The sequence below is a fragment of the Palaemon carinicauda genome, chromosome 22, assembly GCF_036898095.1.
Source record: "Palaemon carinicauda isolate YSFRI2023 chromosome 22, ASM3689809v2, whole genome shotgun sequence".
In the NCBI taxonomy this organism is placed as follows: Eukaryota; Metazoa; Arthropoda; class Malacostraca; order Decapoda; family Palaemonidae; genus Palaemon; species Palaemon carinicauda.
In genome coordinates this window covers 40,814,177-40,831,676 of record NC_090746.1, presented here as the reverse complement: position 1 = coordinate 40,831,676, position 17,500 = coordinate 40,814,177, and the positions used below count along the sequence as shown (strand labels likewise).

Sequence of the window (17,500 nt, the reverse complement as noted above, 5' to 3'; positions counted from 1 at the left end):
AGAGGTCGAAGAGCCTCTAATGCTATAAATAAGGCACCTAAAAATAGAGGTCAAAGAGCATCTAATGCTACAAGTAATGGACCTCAAAATCAAGGTCAAAAAGCCTCTAATACTATATGTAAGGCTCCTAAAATAGAGGTCAAATAGCCTCTAATGCTATAAATAAGGCACCTAAAAATAGAGGTCAAAGAGCCTCTAATGCTACAAGTAATGGACCTCAAAATCGAGGTTAAAAAGCCTCTAATGATATATATATATATATATATATATATATATATATATATATATATATATATATATATATATATATATATATATATATATATATATATATATATATATATATATGTGTGTGTGTGTGTGTGTGTGTGTGTGTGTGTGTATAAGGCTCCTAGAACAGAGGTCAAAGAGTCTCTAATGCTATACTTAAAGCACCTAAAAATAGAAGTCAAAGAGCCTCTAATGCTACATGTAATGGACCTCAAAATCGAGGTCAAAAAGCCTCTAATGCTATATGTAATGCTCCTAAAATAGAGGTCAAAGAGCCTCTAGTGCTATAAATAACGCACCTAAAAATAGAGGTCAAAGAGTCTTTAATGCTAAAAGTAATGCACCTCAAAATCGAGGTCAAAAAGCCATTAATGCTTAGATAAGGCACCTAAAAATAGAGGTCAAAGAACCTCTAATGCTAGAAGTAATGCACCTCAAAATCGTGGTCAAAAAGCCCCTATTGCCATGAATAAGGTACCTAAAAATAGAGGTCAAAGGGCCTCTAATGCTAGAAGTAATGCACCTCAAAATCGAGGTCAAAAAGCCCCTAATGCTATAAATAAGCCACCTAGAAATAGACGTCAAAGAGCCTCTAAAGCTAGAAGTAATGCACCTCAAAATCGATGTCAAAAAGCCCCTAATGCTATAAATAAGGCACCTAAAATAGAGGTCAAAGAGCCTCTAATGCTAGAAGTAATGCTCCTCAAAATAGAGGTAAAAAAGCCCCTAATGCTAGAGATAAGGCACCTCGAAATAAAGGTCATAAAGTCCCTAAAGCTAAAGTTAAGGCACCTAAAGATAGAGGTTAAAAGCGCCTAATGTTAGAAATAAGGCACCTAAAAATATAGAGGTCATAAAGCTAAAGTTGAAGCACCTAAAATAGAGGTAAAGAAAACCCTAATGCTAGAGATAAGGCACCTCAAAATAAAGGTCAAAGAACCTCAAATACTAGAAGTAAGGCACATCAAAATAAGAGGTCAAAAAGCCCCTAATGCTAAAGGTCAGGAACCTCAAAATGTGGGCCAAAGAGGTGCTACAATTAAATACAGCATATACTTCAGGTATTTTCTATGAATGAAATGACTCTGCTTCAGCCAGGTGAGTGGCGAACTAAACAGCCAGCATACCTCCTCCTCACCACGCAGGCTCCTGCTACTTAACACCCATCAGTGAGTCCCAGACCTTTCATATATAGCCATCAATGTCTGGACTCCGATAGATCGGACACAAATAGGGTTGTAACAAGGCAAGTAAAAGAATATATATATATATATATATATATATATATATATATATATATATATATATATATATATATAGATACACATATATATACATATATATATATTATATATATATATATATATATGTATATATATATATATATATATATATATATATATATATATATATATACATATATAATATATATATATATATATATATATATATATATATATATTATATATATATATATATATATATATATATATATATATATATATATATATATACATGTCTAACACTTTTGATTTTAATTAATGTAAATATCAACCACAATGGCATTTAATATCGAATCCTATCTTTGGGAATGAATATCCACTAGAAATTCATTTATGATAACAGATTCTGGCTGGGTATAAATTCGAACCTATGCCTCTTGGCCGCAACCATGCTTGCAGAGACTGTAAACAACCATGCTATCAAGACAAATACAAGTTTATTACAAGACTACCGTACATATTCCTGTTGAATTCAGGAATCTATTCTTAGATTTGAAATAATCTCATCTCCACTATGATAGCTGATTAGTGTTTGCAACACGTTGTTATTGATATATATTCATGATAAATAACCACGTGTTGCAAACTCACTAATCAGCTATCATAGTGGAGAAGGGTTGCTTTCAAGTCTATGAACAGATTCCTGAATGATATATATATATATATATATATATATATATATATATATATATATATATATATATATATATATATATATTCTTTTAAGAAATGCATTCGTTTTCGAGAATACTTATCGAAAAATATAATCATACCGATATATTTGAATTCCTTATTACATGTTTATATAGATCATCCTTAAATATTGTGGGATCTGACTATTCCAATTAATATACGTCGGAATGATATATCCTTTGTTTGCATTATTCTAGCAGCTGCTCTCTCTCTCTCTCTCTCTCTCTCTCTCTCTCTCTCTCTCTCTCTCTCTCTCTCTCTCTCTCTCTCTCTCTCTCTCTCTCTCTCTCTCTGTATATATATATATATATATATATATATGTATATATATATATATATATATATATATATATATATATATATATATACATATATAAATATACAGTATATATATATATATATATATATATATATATATATATATATATACATATATACATATATATATATATATATATATATGTGTGTGTATATATATATATATATATATATATATATATATATTACCTGTATCTAATATTCTATATTATTTGGATGTTCCCAAGGACCATACAAGACCGCTAACTACTTTGCAAGTTAGTGTTGGAATTGTATTTCTTTCAGGTGAAGATTCACTTGTTCCAAAGATGTTCAATAGCCACCTAAAAACAATGTTCGAACGATATATGCCCGTTTTCATTGCGAGTTGGAATCATTGATATTAAATGTTATTAATAGGGGTATTACCATCATCATCATCACTTCATAAATGTTAATAAGCAAACCTCGTCGAGCCATACATTAAGATCACCCAATTGCCCTCTCTCTACCATCATCTTTAACACACACCTGGTTATATCCTTCTAACCCCATCCCCACATGTTTGAGGTTTAAAGGTCTCACAGTTATGATAAGATCTTTCTGGTGGAAGTTTTTTTAGATAATGAAAAACAAAATACTAAGATGACAATATTTCATACAGTTTACTTTCCAGGTGTTTAACATTATATAAAAACTATAAATAACGAAGTAAATATGTGAAAAACTGATTGAAGAAATATCGAGAGTTATGGATTTCTTGAAGATCTTACCGAGGGAACACTTTTAAGTTGTTTGACATCAAGACATGAAACGACAAATAAAATCGTAATGATACAAATACTCAATACTCAATATTTTGCCTTTGGAAGGGTGAAGCCAGCTAGATTCGGACTTTTGAGCATTGAGCAATAGCCACCTGGGAAGGCGGTTCGCTTGGAAGTGAGCGACTTGCCCAGATAATTTGATTGATTGATTGATTGATAAGGAGTTTTTTTGTCATCCTGACATCTAAGGTTATTGACGCCGAACCAGATAATTTGAGTAAACAATGTGTTGACAGTTTAATCTGTTATACCCTAAATCCTATATACCACATTATCACTATAATAATGCACTAATGAACTTTCATTGCAGGTTGTTTCACATATTTTATTTTCACCAATCACTTCTGAAACAATATAGATTATGTTAACTGATGATGCATATGGAATCTCCAACCTTAAACTAATATAATTGATATAGCAAATAACACTATATTCTCTAAGAGGGCCGGAGCCAAGTAGCCCGTGCCAAAAGCTGACCCCAACCACACCGAGCTACGTGGCTCATGATCGAAATCAAAGGAAAACACTGAAATCAACAACAAAACCTTTAAACCTCATTACCTTCGAAATTTTGAACAAAGGCCACTTATTAATGATTGGTGACCCAATAGGTGCTATTTAAAACGATACATTAAATACATAGGCTACAGTGTGTATGTATGTGGAAGAGAGGAATTGCTTAAGATAATGCTAACAAAGGATATTTCCATGTTATGAATATTAATATGAATAGTCAGTTCCAATATTATTCAAGAAAACTTTATATAGAAATAGGATAGGAAAATTCACATAAAAAGTTATGATAAAATCTTTTGATGAATTAGTTTCGAAATAATATTGCATTACATTTTTAAAAGAATAAAAAAGTTCTCTCTCTTCATCGCATTTCTTTGAGTGATATCGGTAATTTCCCTCCTCTCACATCCAAACCATCCTAACGATGTCTCGGTTGTTTAACGTCGGCCACCTTTTAGAGCAAGAGGGGCATGATCTCCCCAAGTCAGGTCTGGCCAGGCGACACCGGTTTTGTTGATGGGTGTACATGTAGCTTAAAACAACTACTAGTTACATTATGAAGTAAAACTAATAAGCGATTGAACATCAAGATTGAATATAGATGCAAGAAGGGGTAAATTAGGATATAAGGCAAATTCAGCTGGGGCCGAAGGAACGCTATAAAGACCTTAAAGTGATGTCTACAGTGCACCCGTAAGATGCACTGACAGCACTACCTTTCCATCGAGTAAAAATCTTGATTGTGTTCCATACAATTAAGAACATACATAACGTGCATAATATATTTACGTCAGACACGGAAGTCAGATATCGATAGTTTTTATTACTACCGCTTCCTGTATCCATGATTATTTGGTCGTAACTAGCAAACACACCAATGACATCGAAAGTTTTAAGGACAATCCCCTTCTTGAAATATTAAAAATAATGCTAAGTCTGACATTAACAGAAATAATGTTAATAATGCTCTGTATTTCCTGATTTATGACGAGAGATAGATTTTACGCTGCCACAATAAACATGAATAGAAAATTCGGTTATGCCCCTCAAAATCAATATTTATCTCAATAATTGTATCTACAGTATATGACAAAATGAAACCGGTATAGGACAGATTTTTCTTCAAATCCTTTATTCATATAAGAAATTCATAAATGCATTTGTTTTTAGTTTCAATATCAGAGAGCAAAACAAGGGTGTTAAGAGAACCATGAAGATGATAATTCAAAGAAACTACAAGCATGACCAAGCAAATTCCATTTGCAACAAGTAGTATGAGCAAGTTATGCTTCTATTTTCTTACATAACGTCTCATTGTCAATAATGTACCTGACATCAACGAACACCTCTCAGAATTTCATCTACGCGGAAAGGAATTATTGTAACTTATTCTTACCCCGATCATACTAATAAACCTCCTTTATTACAGAAACTTAAATTCTTGGTTTAAATTCCAATTTCAATATAACTAAATCTTGTAATGTACCACAGACGAAAATATTATTGTCGGATAAACTGTGTATGAGAGAGAGTCAAAGTCAAAGTAAAAAATCTTTATTCCATTATAAAATGGTTATTCTGCTGAGAGAGAGAGAGAGAGAGAGAGAGAGAGAGAGAGAGAGAGAGAGAGAGAGAGAGAGAGAGAGAGAGAGAGAGAGAGAGATTAAATCCATAAAAAAATATATTATATAAATATGTTAGTATTTACATGCAGTGTACCTCATGAAATCACTAACGTTGAAAGGACAACTCATCTATAGCTTATTCAAATAATAGCTATGACAAATGAGTCCTCTGATGAAATTCCGTTCAAACATCACCTGTGTTCGCTGACACTATCCACCTAATCACATTCCAGTTCAAACTAAATATAAGCTTATTTCATACCTAATTCATTTTCCTTGAACGTATAACACCACAATGCACGTTAGATTGAAGTTAAGAAGCTCTAGGGATGAAATCGGTCCTTTTAAATTTTGTTTTAATATGCCAATACTCCTTAGGAATTAGTTTGGGGATCAACTAATAAGGAAGCTCGATAGACCTTTCGTCTGAAAGCGTTTTTGTTATTTACAGACCCTTAGATTAACACCTTTTAGTTATACCTAAACTCAACATTCTTAATATAACTTCTATTTACTACTGCAAATATAGTTCCTAAAATTTGTACAGCCATCTCGCACAGAACATCAAGATCACCTGAGTCTAAAATACTTTCATTTAAACGTAAGCGGAATCTTTGAGATTTTGTCTCATAAAACTCAAGCTTTAATGATTTCAGTTTGACTATCCATCATTTCAAGTTGAAAAACATAAGAAGGTGAAACGAAACATTAATCCGCCTAATCAACAGAACCCGTTAAATTCGGATGCGAACGTTAGTGTATTTTTTTCATTGCCAATGTGAATTATACAAATAATTATACAAAATAAAGCTAGTTTTAAAAGCATCATATAAAGAAAACAAACTGAAATATTCCTAAATAGCATACATTTGACTGTCATTCAATTTCAAGGGTATATCAATAAGTAGAGTCATTTAGATTTAAAAAATCGAAGTATTTTTTTACAATTTCATCTTCATGTGAATTAATTGCCAAAAACTCTATGTTCGAAAGAAGTGTCAATGGTCAATAAGACTCCAACTACGGTAAACGACCTAAAGCTTACGTTATTTCAGGTAGTGCCATCAAGTGCATAACAGGATATCTGATCATCAGCACAATGCTTATTTAAACGTTGAATAAACCTAATCTTGGATAATACTGATGACGCAAGCAGCTACAATGCATTCATTTGAAACACGTTTCCATGCCAATTCACTTTCATGGAAGTACTTATGTATTCCATTTCCCGTTAGAAACTTCTTTCAAAAATATAAGCTGCGTTTGCAGAGAACGAATATGAAGGGTTTAAAATCAGCATTCTTTTAGAGGTTGAGAGCATAAGTTTTGCCCGTGAAGTATACAAACAACGAGACGTAATGCATAAAGCTGAGATTGGTTACATACTTTACTTAAACGACTATCTGGCCAAAACATCAGGGGTCAATGACAAAGAATAAAAATGCGGGACTAGATTCAGGAGTTTATAAATGCTTCTTTGAAAGAAAAAAGGTTCCAAAACGTGCTGCAACAGTTTTGGTGACGCAAATGTTTAGGGCGCACATTTTTATATTTTCATTCATTTATGCATATGATTCTTCTTTATGGAAAAAGGTGTTATAGGATATACTAGAGGCCTTTGGTATAGTTGTTTGTTGCACTCGTGATTTCTAGCATTACATTTACACACTGTCTTCAATGTATGGTTGGGTTAGGTTGTTGATTTTGGTACACATATAAATTTCTCGAAGCAATTTTTCGAAAGCCAAATTCTCGAATCCAATTGCTCAAAAAATAATTTCTCGAACTATCATTTAATCGAATACCATATTCCTTGAAAACCAATACCTATTTTTTCTAGAATATGTATTCGAAAAATTCACATGTATTTTCTTAAAAACCAATATTAATTGATAAATTTAGCAGTTCGTTAAATGATCTCCTCTGCTATTGAATTTAAAATAATCCTCCATAGGCTTTTCTAAGGATGCACAAGCGTAAAAAAAAACAATAGTTAAATAATATATATTAGTAAGAAAGAATTAAAAAATAAGGTTATAATTTTATTGTAAATCAAGAAAAGGGAGGAATGAAAATAAAATATTGGGGTTAAAATTTATAATTTTATCTAAGATTGCAGACAAAATAGATAGAAATAAAATATCAAAATGTAATCAATTAGAATGAAATGTTATACGCCACACGTAAATATTCTTCTACAGGACAATCTTCATCATAACTCATTACAATGTTTTTCAACCTTTTCCCAACGTCACGATACTTTTCTTCTGCTTACAGGGATACTGATACCTCCCAAATAAGAAAAACAAAAATTGCTTTAAACAAACGTGATCTCTCGCAGAAATGATGAGTGGTTATGAATTAGTCTTCAAGTGTCTGTTGGACAGTTTTCGGGGAATGCGAGTGTCACCTGTGCTCGAGAAATTAACTATCGAGAAATACTGCATTCGAGAAATTAAAGAATTTACCATCGAGATATGCTGTATTCGATAAATTGTTTCATTGGGAAATTATTTTTCGAGAAATTGTGTTCGAGAAATTTACTGTCGAGCAATTGCCTTCGAGAAGTTTACCTGACACCGTTGATTTTAGACCAAAGTCAGGACCCACTTAGAACAGGTCTGCCAGACAGAATCAGCGCTAATCCCCCGTGACGTCACACGATCCATAGGATCACTGGTCGCCAGTAGTTTCTTTGAGAAGGGCATTGGATTGCGTGACGTACTGAACCGCGGTGACTCATCCTTAATCCTCTGTCTGGCTGACCTGTTCTAAGTGGATCCTGACCGAAGTCAAAAGACACTACGGTGGAAAATGCATTTAAAATACATTGATAATTAATACATAGTATAAAATGTAAAATGAGCTCTTATTCTTCATTTATTTCCATAAAATATCATGATTAGGTTTCATTTATAAATCCATTCTCCTTTACGTAGTATGTGTACTTTCTTATAGAAATTAAACTTTTATAAATTCAACGAAACAAAAATACAAATATCACAGTTTAGATTTACACCACAACACAATATAACTAGAAAAAAAATGAGTGGTGATTGAAAAATACATAAACTTTAATGATAATCGTATATGAGACAAGTCTGTCTTGACAAATTTGTTCTTCACATGAAGTTCTGATGTTTTCAAGTATCTTTCCTCTACTACTACTATAATATTTCTCTTTCCTCGTGTTTCCACAAGAGACAGGAATTGATGGTTATCCTCTTGGGCTGATCGATCTCTGAGATATCAAAAAGATTCACCTTTTTAAAGACCATCATAATGTCAATTTGTCTCACTTAGCTGCTGATTCTCATCCTAATTTGTTGGACAGGAACTTACGATCTATTAGATTTAGCATTCCTGATCTAAATGTTAATCTCTGACACCGCCGTTCTATTAATTCATTATACATGTTGCATAAGATTTTCTTTATAATTCTGGCCATCCTTTCCATTCAGATCATCCCGGATAGTTCCATCCTGTCCGTAATACTAGGCATGCAGTTAATTCTAATAGCCAGGCCATCTACATCATGAGTCTCATTACTACACAGTACTCTAGAAGTTTTATTCCAGCTGTGACCAAGTTGTGGAGTGATCTTCCTAATCTGGTAGTTGAATCAGTAGAACTTCAAAAGTTCAAAGTTGCAGCAAATTCTTTTATGTTGAACAGGCTTACATAAGTCCTTTATAGTTTATAAATCAAATTTCGGTTTTAATGTTGTTAATATCTTAGAAATATTTTATCTTAATTTTCATTACTTCTTATATCGTTTATTTATTCTCTTATTTCCTTTCCTCACTGGGCTATTTTTCCCTGTTGGAGCCCTTGTGCTTATAGTATCTTGCTTTTCTAACTTGGGTTATAGCTTAGCTAATAATAATAATAATAATAATAATAATAATAATAATAATAATAATAATAATAATAATAATACAGGTTACACCCTAGGATTACGTAGCACTCAACGGCCAGATGAGAAACATGATCTTTGTTCAACTATCACTTTTAATTTAATTTCTTTCAGAGGTTTTAATGAATAGCGATACTTGAACTGTAGACGCGATGTATTCTTGCCCTCTTCTAAATTTGTTTCTTAGTACTCTCTTTTCTAGTTCTCGTGTTCTCACCTAAAGCATTCTATTTGGTCATCTTCCGTAAGATCTATTTTATTAACGAGTGTGTGCCTCCGAAATTATTGCTTTTAAGTCCTTTTGCAAATAATCTCCATCCACAATCTGTTCCAGTTGCAGCTTTTCACAGTCCCCAAAAAAGTTTTAATTTTCGGCTTACTGAAACATGTATCCGCCTTCCGTGCAGTATGTTAGTGCTTATGTGTATTAGTTTGAAAAAGTCTAATATACCAGTTCTATTTTACCAAATAAACATATTTGGTAATTCACCCATTTAACGTAATTAATTTTCTATTTTCTTGTTTTCACATATGCGAATTCTATTCAGTGGAAGCTAGTTTGTCAACATACAGTAAATGGTTCGTAAATTATGCAATATAAATGTTTACATATTTGGAATAATGTTACTAAACTAAAACTTTCCTTTGCCATCGGGCTTCTCAGGCTGACGTGTGCCACGCATACCAAATACTTCATAAACATGGTGTTCCTGATGATCATATAATTGTCATGATGTATGACGATATCAGTTACAATGAAATGTGAGTACTGCCCAAATAATGTTTCATTAATTATAGAACAGTATATAAAAAAAAGAAGTAATTTTGAAATTCCAATTTTATTTTCATTTTGTTAATTGATTTTTATGCTTTATATCCGATACAAAAAATGCCTTCCTATGTGCATGGAAATAACTATTCATAATGATGAGTTATATATAATAACTGCATTATTGGAAGCCTTAATCCTAGATATATAGTACAATACGCATTCTTCACCAGGAACCCCAACCCAGGTGTCATCATCAACCGCCCAAATGGACCCAATGTGTATAAGGGAGTCCCAAAGGACTACGTTGGCAAGGACGTTACTCCTTTAAACTTTCTGCGCATCTTGAAGGGAAATGCCAAGGCTATGGAAGGAATAGGGTCAGGGAAAGTGATCAACAGCACTCAAAATGACAGGATTTTTATTAACTTGGTAGATCATGGTGGTCCTGGCATCTTCTGTTTCCCAGACCAGGTATTGCATGCAAATGTTCTAGCCAGAGTCATCAAGGACCTTCATAAAAAACGCAAGTTTAAAGAGGTAAGATGTTTCAAACAGTAACAATAGCTAAACTCGTAATTACACTAAAAATTTTAGTTGACACAATACTGTAGAGGTTCCTGATAACTTGAAACAGTATTTCTTATTATATTAAATGCAAAATCCACAGCATGAAATAAACTAGGGAATAATGAAGATATATTATAAAAGGTAGTTATCGTGATGTATTATGAGTAGTTGGGTAAGTATTTGGTCAAAACCTTCCGACTCTGACGAAAAACCCATACAAAATAATTTTTTTCTATACCCTTATCAAGAACGCGTTAAAAAGACAATCCAAAAAGGTGGACGTTGCATCAAAAAACCTCTTTTCCACCGACAATTTTAAATAGACTTTCTTTTTTAGCCGGTTTGTGCAATTACAAATAACTACAATTGTCATGTTTTATATACCATTTCATAATTCCTTATAAAGACATGAACATTTCGACATAACCACTTTATCGTAAATCTAGTTGCTTAAAGATAAAGATGTATTTATGACTTTGCTCTACAATGACTAGTTTTTCACACTATATATATATATATATATATATATATATATATATATATATATATATATATATATATATATATGTATGTATGTATATATATATATATATATATATATATATATATATATATATATATATATATATATATATATATATATATATATTTTTTTTTTTGTGGGGGGGCTCAAGCCATGTCGTCCTGATGGAAGTTCCTATTAGTAGCTTCCTAAGGGATATATGTACTACAGTGATATTCCCAGAGAATTTTACCTTTAGGTCTCCAGAATTCTAACTCTTGGCACGAATATCCTTAAAATTTCTCTCAAGGATATCGCATAAAATCAGGGGATGTATTCTTGACACGCCACATAGAAATCTGCGCCCCGAATAGCGTTTACGCTTCGAGGGGGAAAGTGGCAAAATTAGAAGGGGAGCCGTATCAAGGATACCCTAGTTCCCATACTACTATTAAGTATCACAACAGCGCCATATCCAAGATGGTGGACATTCCTAATTCTGTAGCGATTTCACACGGTGGTGTTCCCTGTTGATCTGACCTTTTAGATCAATTTTCAAGGATTATTATGCAATCTCTTGTGTAATCTAGCTCCCGTCTCACAGAGAAATTAGAGTAATTATTGTGATTAGGAGCTAGGCCTGTTACTGGAGGTGCCATGGGTGCTGTCGTTCGTTAGCCATGTGTTATTTAGTTAGTAGAACGATATTCCCGGTTGAAATAGCATTAATTATTTAATTATGAAACCTATTTACGCATTTTATACTTGTAAAGATATTTATATGCATAATTTTCCTTTTTCTATGTAGATCGTATAAGTCAGAGTTTCGGTGATTTAGGTCACCGAGATCTCGTCTTGCCTAGGTAACCTAACCTATGTGATAAAGTATACTTTCGACATTTCCCCGGTTACCCTCGTGTATTGGTTTATCAATTCAAACGAAGATAGATATCTCCTAGAATCATTGTACAAACCGATACTCGTCTCTGAGTGTAGCCTTAGGGTACAACCCTACTGGGTCGTGCCTCGAGTTTTCATTCAGGCATGACTAGCCTACGGTTCTTTTGTCCCTTCCCTTAACCGCATATAGCAGGTTTTGGGATTTGGTCAGAACCTCAGGGTATTTAGTCTTGTGCCGACAGTCGGCCGGCAGGGTGAATAGTCATTCCCCTGCCGGCTAGGCTGCTGACATAGGAGGCTAGCCCTCCGTAGGCCGCACTTGAAGTGGTTGTATGATGCTGCCACCTTCTCCCTGTGGTCTAGTAGACTAGTACTGTGCTCGCAGACCCTAGGCTGAAGAATAGTTATTCTTCTGAGGCCTAGGATGGCGCCAGAACTGGAACTCTGTTTCTCCCTTGTTGAGAGGAGACAGCACTGCTACCATCCCCTTAACTGTATTGACAGACCCTAGGTTGGAGAATAGAAATTCTCCTTCCGCCTAGGATGGCGCTGATACTAAAACAGAGTTTCTTAAGGGTGTGTAGGACCGGCAACCTTACCGGCTCCTTCCACACCTCATACAGGACCCTTTTCCCTCCCCCTCTGTTCTTTTGTGATGGTCAAGCCATCGTATTTCTTTGAGCCATCGTCCTGCAATCTCACCGTTTGCCGGTGGATTGCGGGGGCCTGCCAGACTCCTACTCTACAGCTGTTGTCCGGCTGCCTGCGGCTATGCCGGCTGCTGGCAGCCATGACAACTGCCGGCGGCCATGTTTTATACAAACTGTCGGCAGATATAACGGCTGCCAGCGGCTATGCAGGCTGCTTGCAGCCATGTCATCTGTCGGCAGCCATGACGGCTGCCAGCGGCTGGCGGCTGCTGGCAGCCATTATGGCTCTTGGTGGGAAGTCCCTTCTGTCACCAAAGGTCTTCAGTCCTCCCTTGGACTGCCGGCCACAAGTTCTATTGCCGGGGTATTAGCCCGGCACGGATAGGTGCTGACTCAGCTGGCAGTATGCCGACTATAGCAGTATGCCGACTTTACCAGTGCTGCCGGGTGCTAGCCTGCCGGCTATTTGCCGGATGGACCTTCCCGGCGATGGTACTTGTGGGTGGATGGAAGCCTGAATGTTACATTCTCCCCTTCCATTTGAACCTTCTTTCTGGGGAAAGGCAGTGAATTAGATATTTACATCCTTAATTAGTGTATACATACACAGTAATAAAGCAGCCTTCACTCCATGGTGTCTCTCTCTCTTTTAGCTAACATGCTGGCTGCGCTGGAATGGACTAGCTATGCCGGCTACATGCCGGCTGAATTACAGTATATGTTTATACGGGTAGTCAGTATATTTGCAGTATAGGATATACTGCAGATAGAAAAACTATTGTATATATTATACTAGTAGTTATTTTCCAATATATCTTGGGTATCATTGCCCGGGTGTTTGCTGAGACCAATCCTATATTGAAAGAATAGAATTTCTTCAATATTATGATTAAAAATCAGTTTTCATATTACCCTACAATATTAAATAATTTAAAGGGCTGGTGGTATTACACTTCTAACCCTAGAAGGTTAGAACCCTTATCCTGAGTTTCCCTGATCAGGAAACTCTATGATTTTAATATTGTAAGGGAAGGTCACAGCAAATGGGCTGGGTAGGATACACAAATATATGTCTTTTATATTTCCTAGTCCAGTCGGCGTCATGTCAGCTGGACCGTGCTGTCAGATGCTTGCCACAATGGCAGCACACTGGCTGAACTACATTATATATAATTATACAGTAGTCGGTATTTGCAATATAGCATATACTGCAAACAGAAAACGATAGTATGATTATACAGTAGTTAGTTTCTAACATATCTTGGGTACCCTTGTGCGGGTTTCTGCTGAGACCGTTCCTATATTGAAAGAATAGAATTCCTTCAATACTCTGATTAGAAATCAGTCATCCTTACCCCACAGTGTTGAAGAATAAAAAGGGGCAGTGACTTGTACACTTTTCTACCCCTAGGGTTTAGAACCCTTTCGTTAGAGTTCCTTGATAGAGGAATCTGTTTACAGTTAGTACTGTGGGGAAGTAACAGCATTTGCTTGCAAGGGATACACAAGTATGTGTCTCCCACTATCACTTTCTGGTTTACAATATTAAGCTATTTTAGTTAAAAGATGACTTTTACATATTGCTTATCAATGAGATAATCAATTGTATACTCATTCTGCTTTCCTTTCTTTAAAGGAGGAACCCCAGATGACATGTGTTACAGTCTTCTGCAGTATCAAGAGTAAGTACTTTTATGGCCATAATACATGCAGGTTTCATACCCCCTGCAATATTATCTCCGAATCCCTGCATTTTTGGAACCCTCAAGTTTGCAATGTATGTCGGACCTTAATGTCCGAGGGTTTCGAGAATCCCAAGTCAATGGAGTCAAGGGATGCAGCTCGTAAGAAACTACACAACTGGGTGAGAGGATTCCAGAACATCTCTCCGGGACCATACCTACCTAGTGATAGGATGCATAGCTTACTATTCCTGATAGCAAGTAAGAAAATAGTGGTGCCCCAGGCACGATTTATACCTCCCTGCGGCCAGGTAGCCCTTGGGACGGAGGTCAGGAAGCCCCCACGGGAAGAGGTGGACAATGTCGTGTTGGAATTGCTTCCGGTGCCAGCTCTAGAGCCGTTAACATCGACATCCTCGCTCTCTACCCCTCTAATAGACAAAATTGACCAATTACTGGCCCATATGAAAGGTCTAATAGAAAACTTTTGCAAACAAGACGAAAAGGAGAAAGCGAAATTCAAGATAAAGCTCTGTGAAGCTCCACTTGTCGCTCCCCAAGGGTCATACAAACGACCCAGAGACCAAGACCTTTCGACATGCTCCGAAAACCAACCCCTGGAGGTTTGCTGAGCTTATGCCGATTTTAAACGGCAAACTCTACATCTCGGAAAAGAGGGGTGCTATTCCTTTGTACGAAATCCAGTTTTGGCCAAGCTTTGACGCTTTCCCTAATTGCTTCATTCGACTGAGGCATGAACAAACGTCAAGAAAAGAAACGGAACTGAAGGAGGTCATGATTATTGACCATGATAAGGCACAGGCTATCTTGTCAAGTAGCCTGAGAAGGGCGGGTTACTCAGTGTCGAAAGTGTTCACATTAAGTAACAGACACCCTTCCTTTCTTGCTCCTGTTTCAATATCATTCCCCTTTACGTGGAAGGCATTTAAATCTGTTGCCAAAGCAGTGGAGGCAGGTAGACCATGTCCTGCACTCGAGGAGTGCAAGCCTCTGTCACCAGTCTTTCCCATGCAGGAGAAGGATTGGAAGGAAGTCCACTTGACCTTTTTAGTAGGAAGACGAGACGCGGATGTCGCTAGACGACAGTTTAGCGAGAATCTCCCTAAACTATCTGAGTTTCTTTTGGGCAAGGAACAAGAGACAAAGGAGAGACTTGCAGCCTTCCTATCCCTACAGAACTGCATAGAGTTGTGTTCAGCCAATCAAAGCACCCCAGGCATGCTCATGGTCTTGGCCAAAATGCATATGGCCACCTTAGTAAAAGACCTTTATGCCTTTATGAAGGCTAGGAGAGCCTGTAGGGAGTTTGTGTTTGTTGCCGCAACAGTGAAACACAAAACCAGGAAGCTAATATCTTCCAACATCTGGGGTAGAGAGCTCTTTACAAACGAGGTAGTTAGAGAGGTAATTAAGAAGGCCACCACGGAGAACATAGGACTTCTCCAAGAGTGGGGCATCTTTTCAAAGGGAAAGCCTTCCACAGATGTGGGTCCCCAACCTAAAAGGAAAACGGAAAAGTCTAGAAATTTTCCATGGGCTGTTCAACAACATCCCACGGTTAGATGACCGCGGTGCCACAGGCGAAGCAAAGAGACGCTTCTGGTAGGAAGGAGGCTCCTTCAGGATCGCTGGACCTTCGATCCTTGGGTCCAAGGCTTAATCAAGATGGGACTAGGATGGAAAAGAGATATGCCTCCACCATCATTTCCTCAACTCTTCCTACACTCCAAACCCCTTCTGGAAGAGTATACCTTAGAGCTCTACACCATACAGGTAGTAAGGAAAGTATAGGCCATCGAATTCCAGGGAAGGCTGTTTGGTGTTCACAAGAAGGACTCAAGAAAACTCAGAGTCATTCTGAACTTGTCACCACTCAACAAGTTCAAATAAAACAGCAAGTTCAGAATGTTAATCGTTCTGAACATATGGACCTTATTTAAAAAAAGGGGTGTTCGCAGTCTTCTCAGACCTGAAAGATGTCTATTGGCAGCTTCCAGTCAGTCACCCCCTCTCCTCCTACCTAGGATTCAAGTTACAGAGGATAACGTATGTCCTAGGAAAGATACTTGTCGGACTAAACACAGTCCTAGGTATCTTCATGGGATTGGCGTACACAGTTACGCAAAAACCAAGCCTAGAAATGGTTCAGGCAACAATGTACCCGGAAAAAAGGCTGGGGAGGGCAGCACCCGAAGTCGCTGGTCTATGAGCATCCAAGGAAGTGTTCCGGGCATTGGGGATGCAAGATAAGGTTCAAGAAGTCTCAATTCTCTCCAGCTCAAAGGCTTCAATGGTTAAAAAACCATTAAAACCTGTGGTCACACCAGCTATCCTTACCCTTGGGTATGTAAAAGGAGATCGCAGGGTCGGTCAAGAGACTATGGTAATCAGTCAGGATTCCAAGATGCTAACAGGGAGGAGTTTTGAACTCCCCCAGTTCGCAATAGTGAAAGAACCAGTGCTAAGTGCACAGCTGAAAGATGCGTTAAGAGTGTGGAGAAGATACGCATCAAACGCTCGAAGAGATCTAAAAGGACCGATATCGGTCTTTCCTTAATCGCTTCCCGAACAATAGTCAAAGGCCAAAAGCCTATGGATGACCATGCCCTTGTAACTACCCCGACTATTGAAGATCATCCGCATGGATGCCTAGCCGAAAGAATGGGGTATTCACTCCCATCAGAGGAAAGTCCAAGGGATTCGGTCAATTCTATCCAAGGCCATTTTGGTCCTTCGTGGGTAGGGAAACTCTCTCCATGCAGATCAGACCTCCTAAGGCTGATCTGGAACATCGAAGCGATAATGAGACGTCGGAACCGATAAGGCTAGAGAGCGTCTCATATAGTTTAGGTAATGTTAGCCATCCCTTACCTAAAAGGATGGCTCCTATCAGCAGTTCATGCACAATCGATACGCAATGTGACAGCAGATGCTCTACTCTAGCTCAAGCCGATAGAGTTAGAATGGTCCACAAACGCA

General features: G+C 36.7%; 1 protein-coding gene across 1 annotated transcript in view; it reads left to right on the top strand.

Moving 5' to 3' along the window:
* LOC137616066 (legumain-like) overlaps positions 1–17,500 on the top strand; it is a 51,847-nt gene that overhangs the window by 15,064 nt on the left and 19,283 nt on the right. Inside the window, exons 3-4 of the mRNA XM_068345743.1 lie at positions 10,092–10,189; positions 10,430–10,736. Of these exons, the coding sequence (XP_068201844.1) occupies positions 10,092–10,189; positions 10,430–10,736 (405 nt within the window). The remainder of the gene's footprint in view (positions 1–10,091; positions 10,190–10,429; positions 10,737–17,500) is intronic.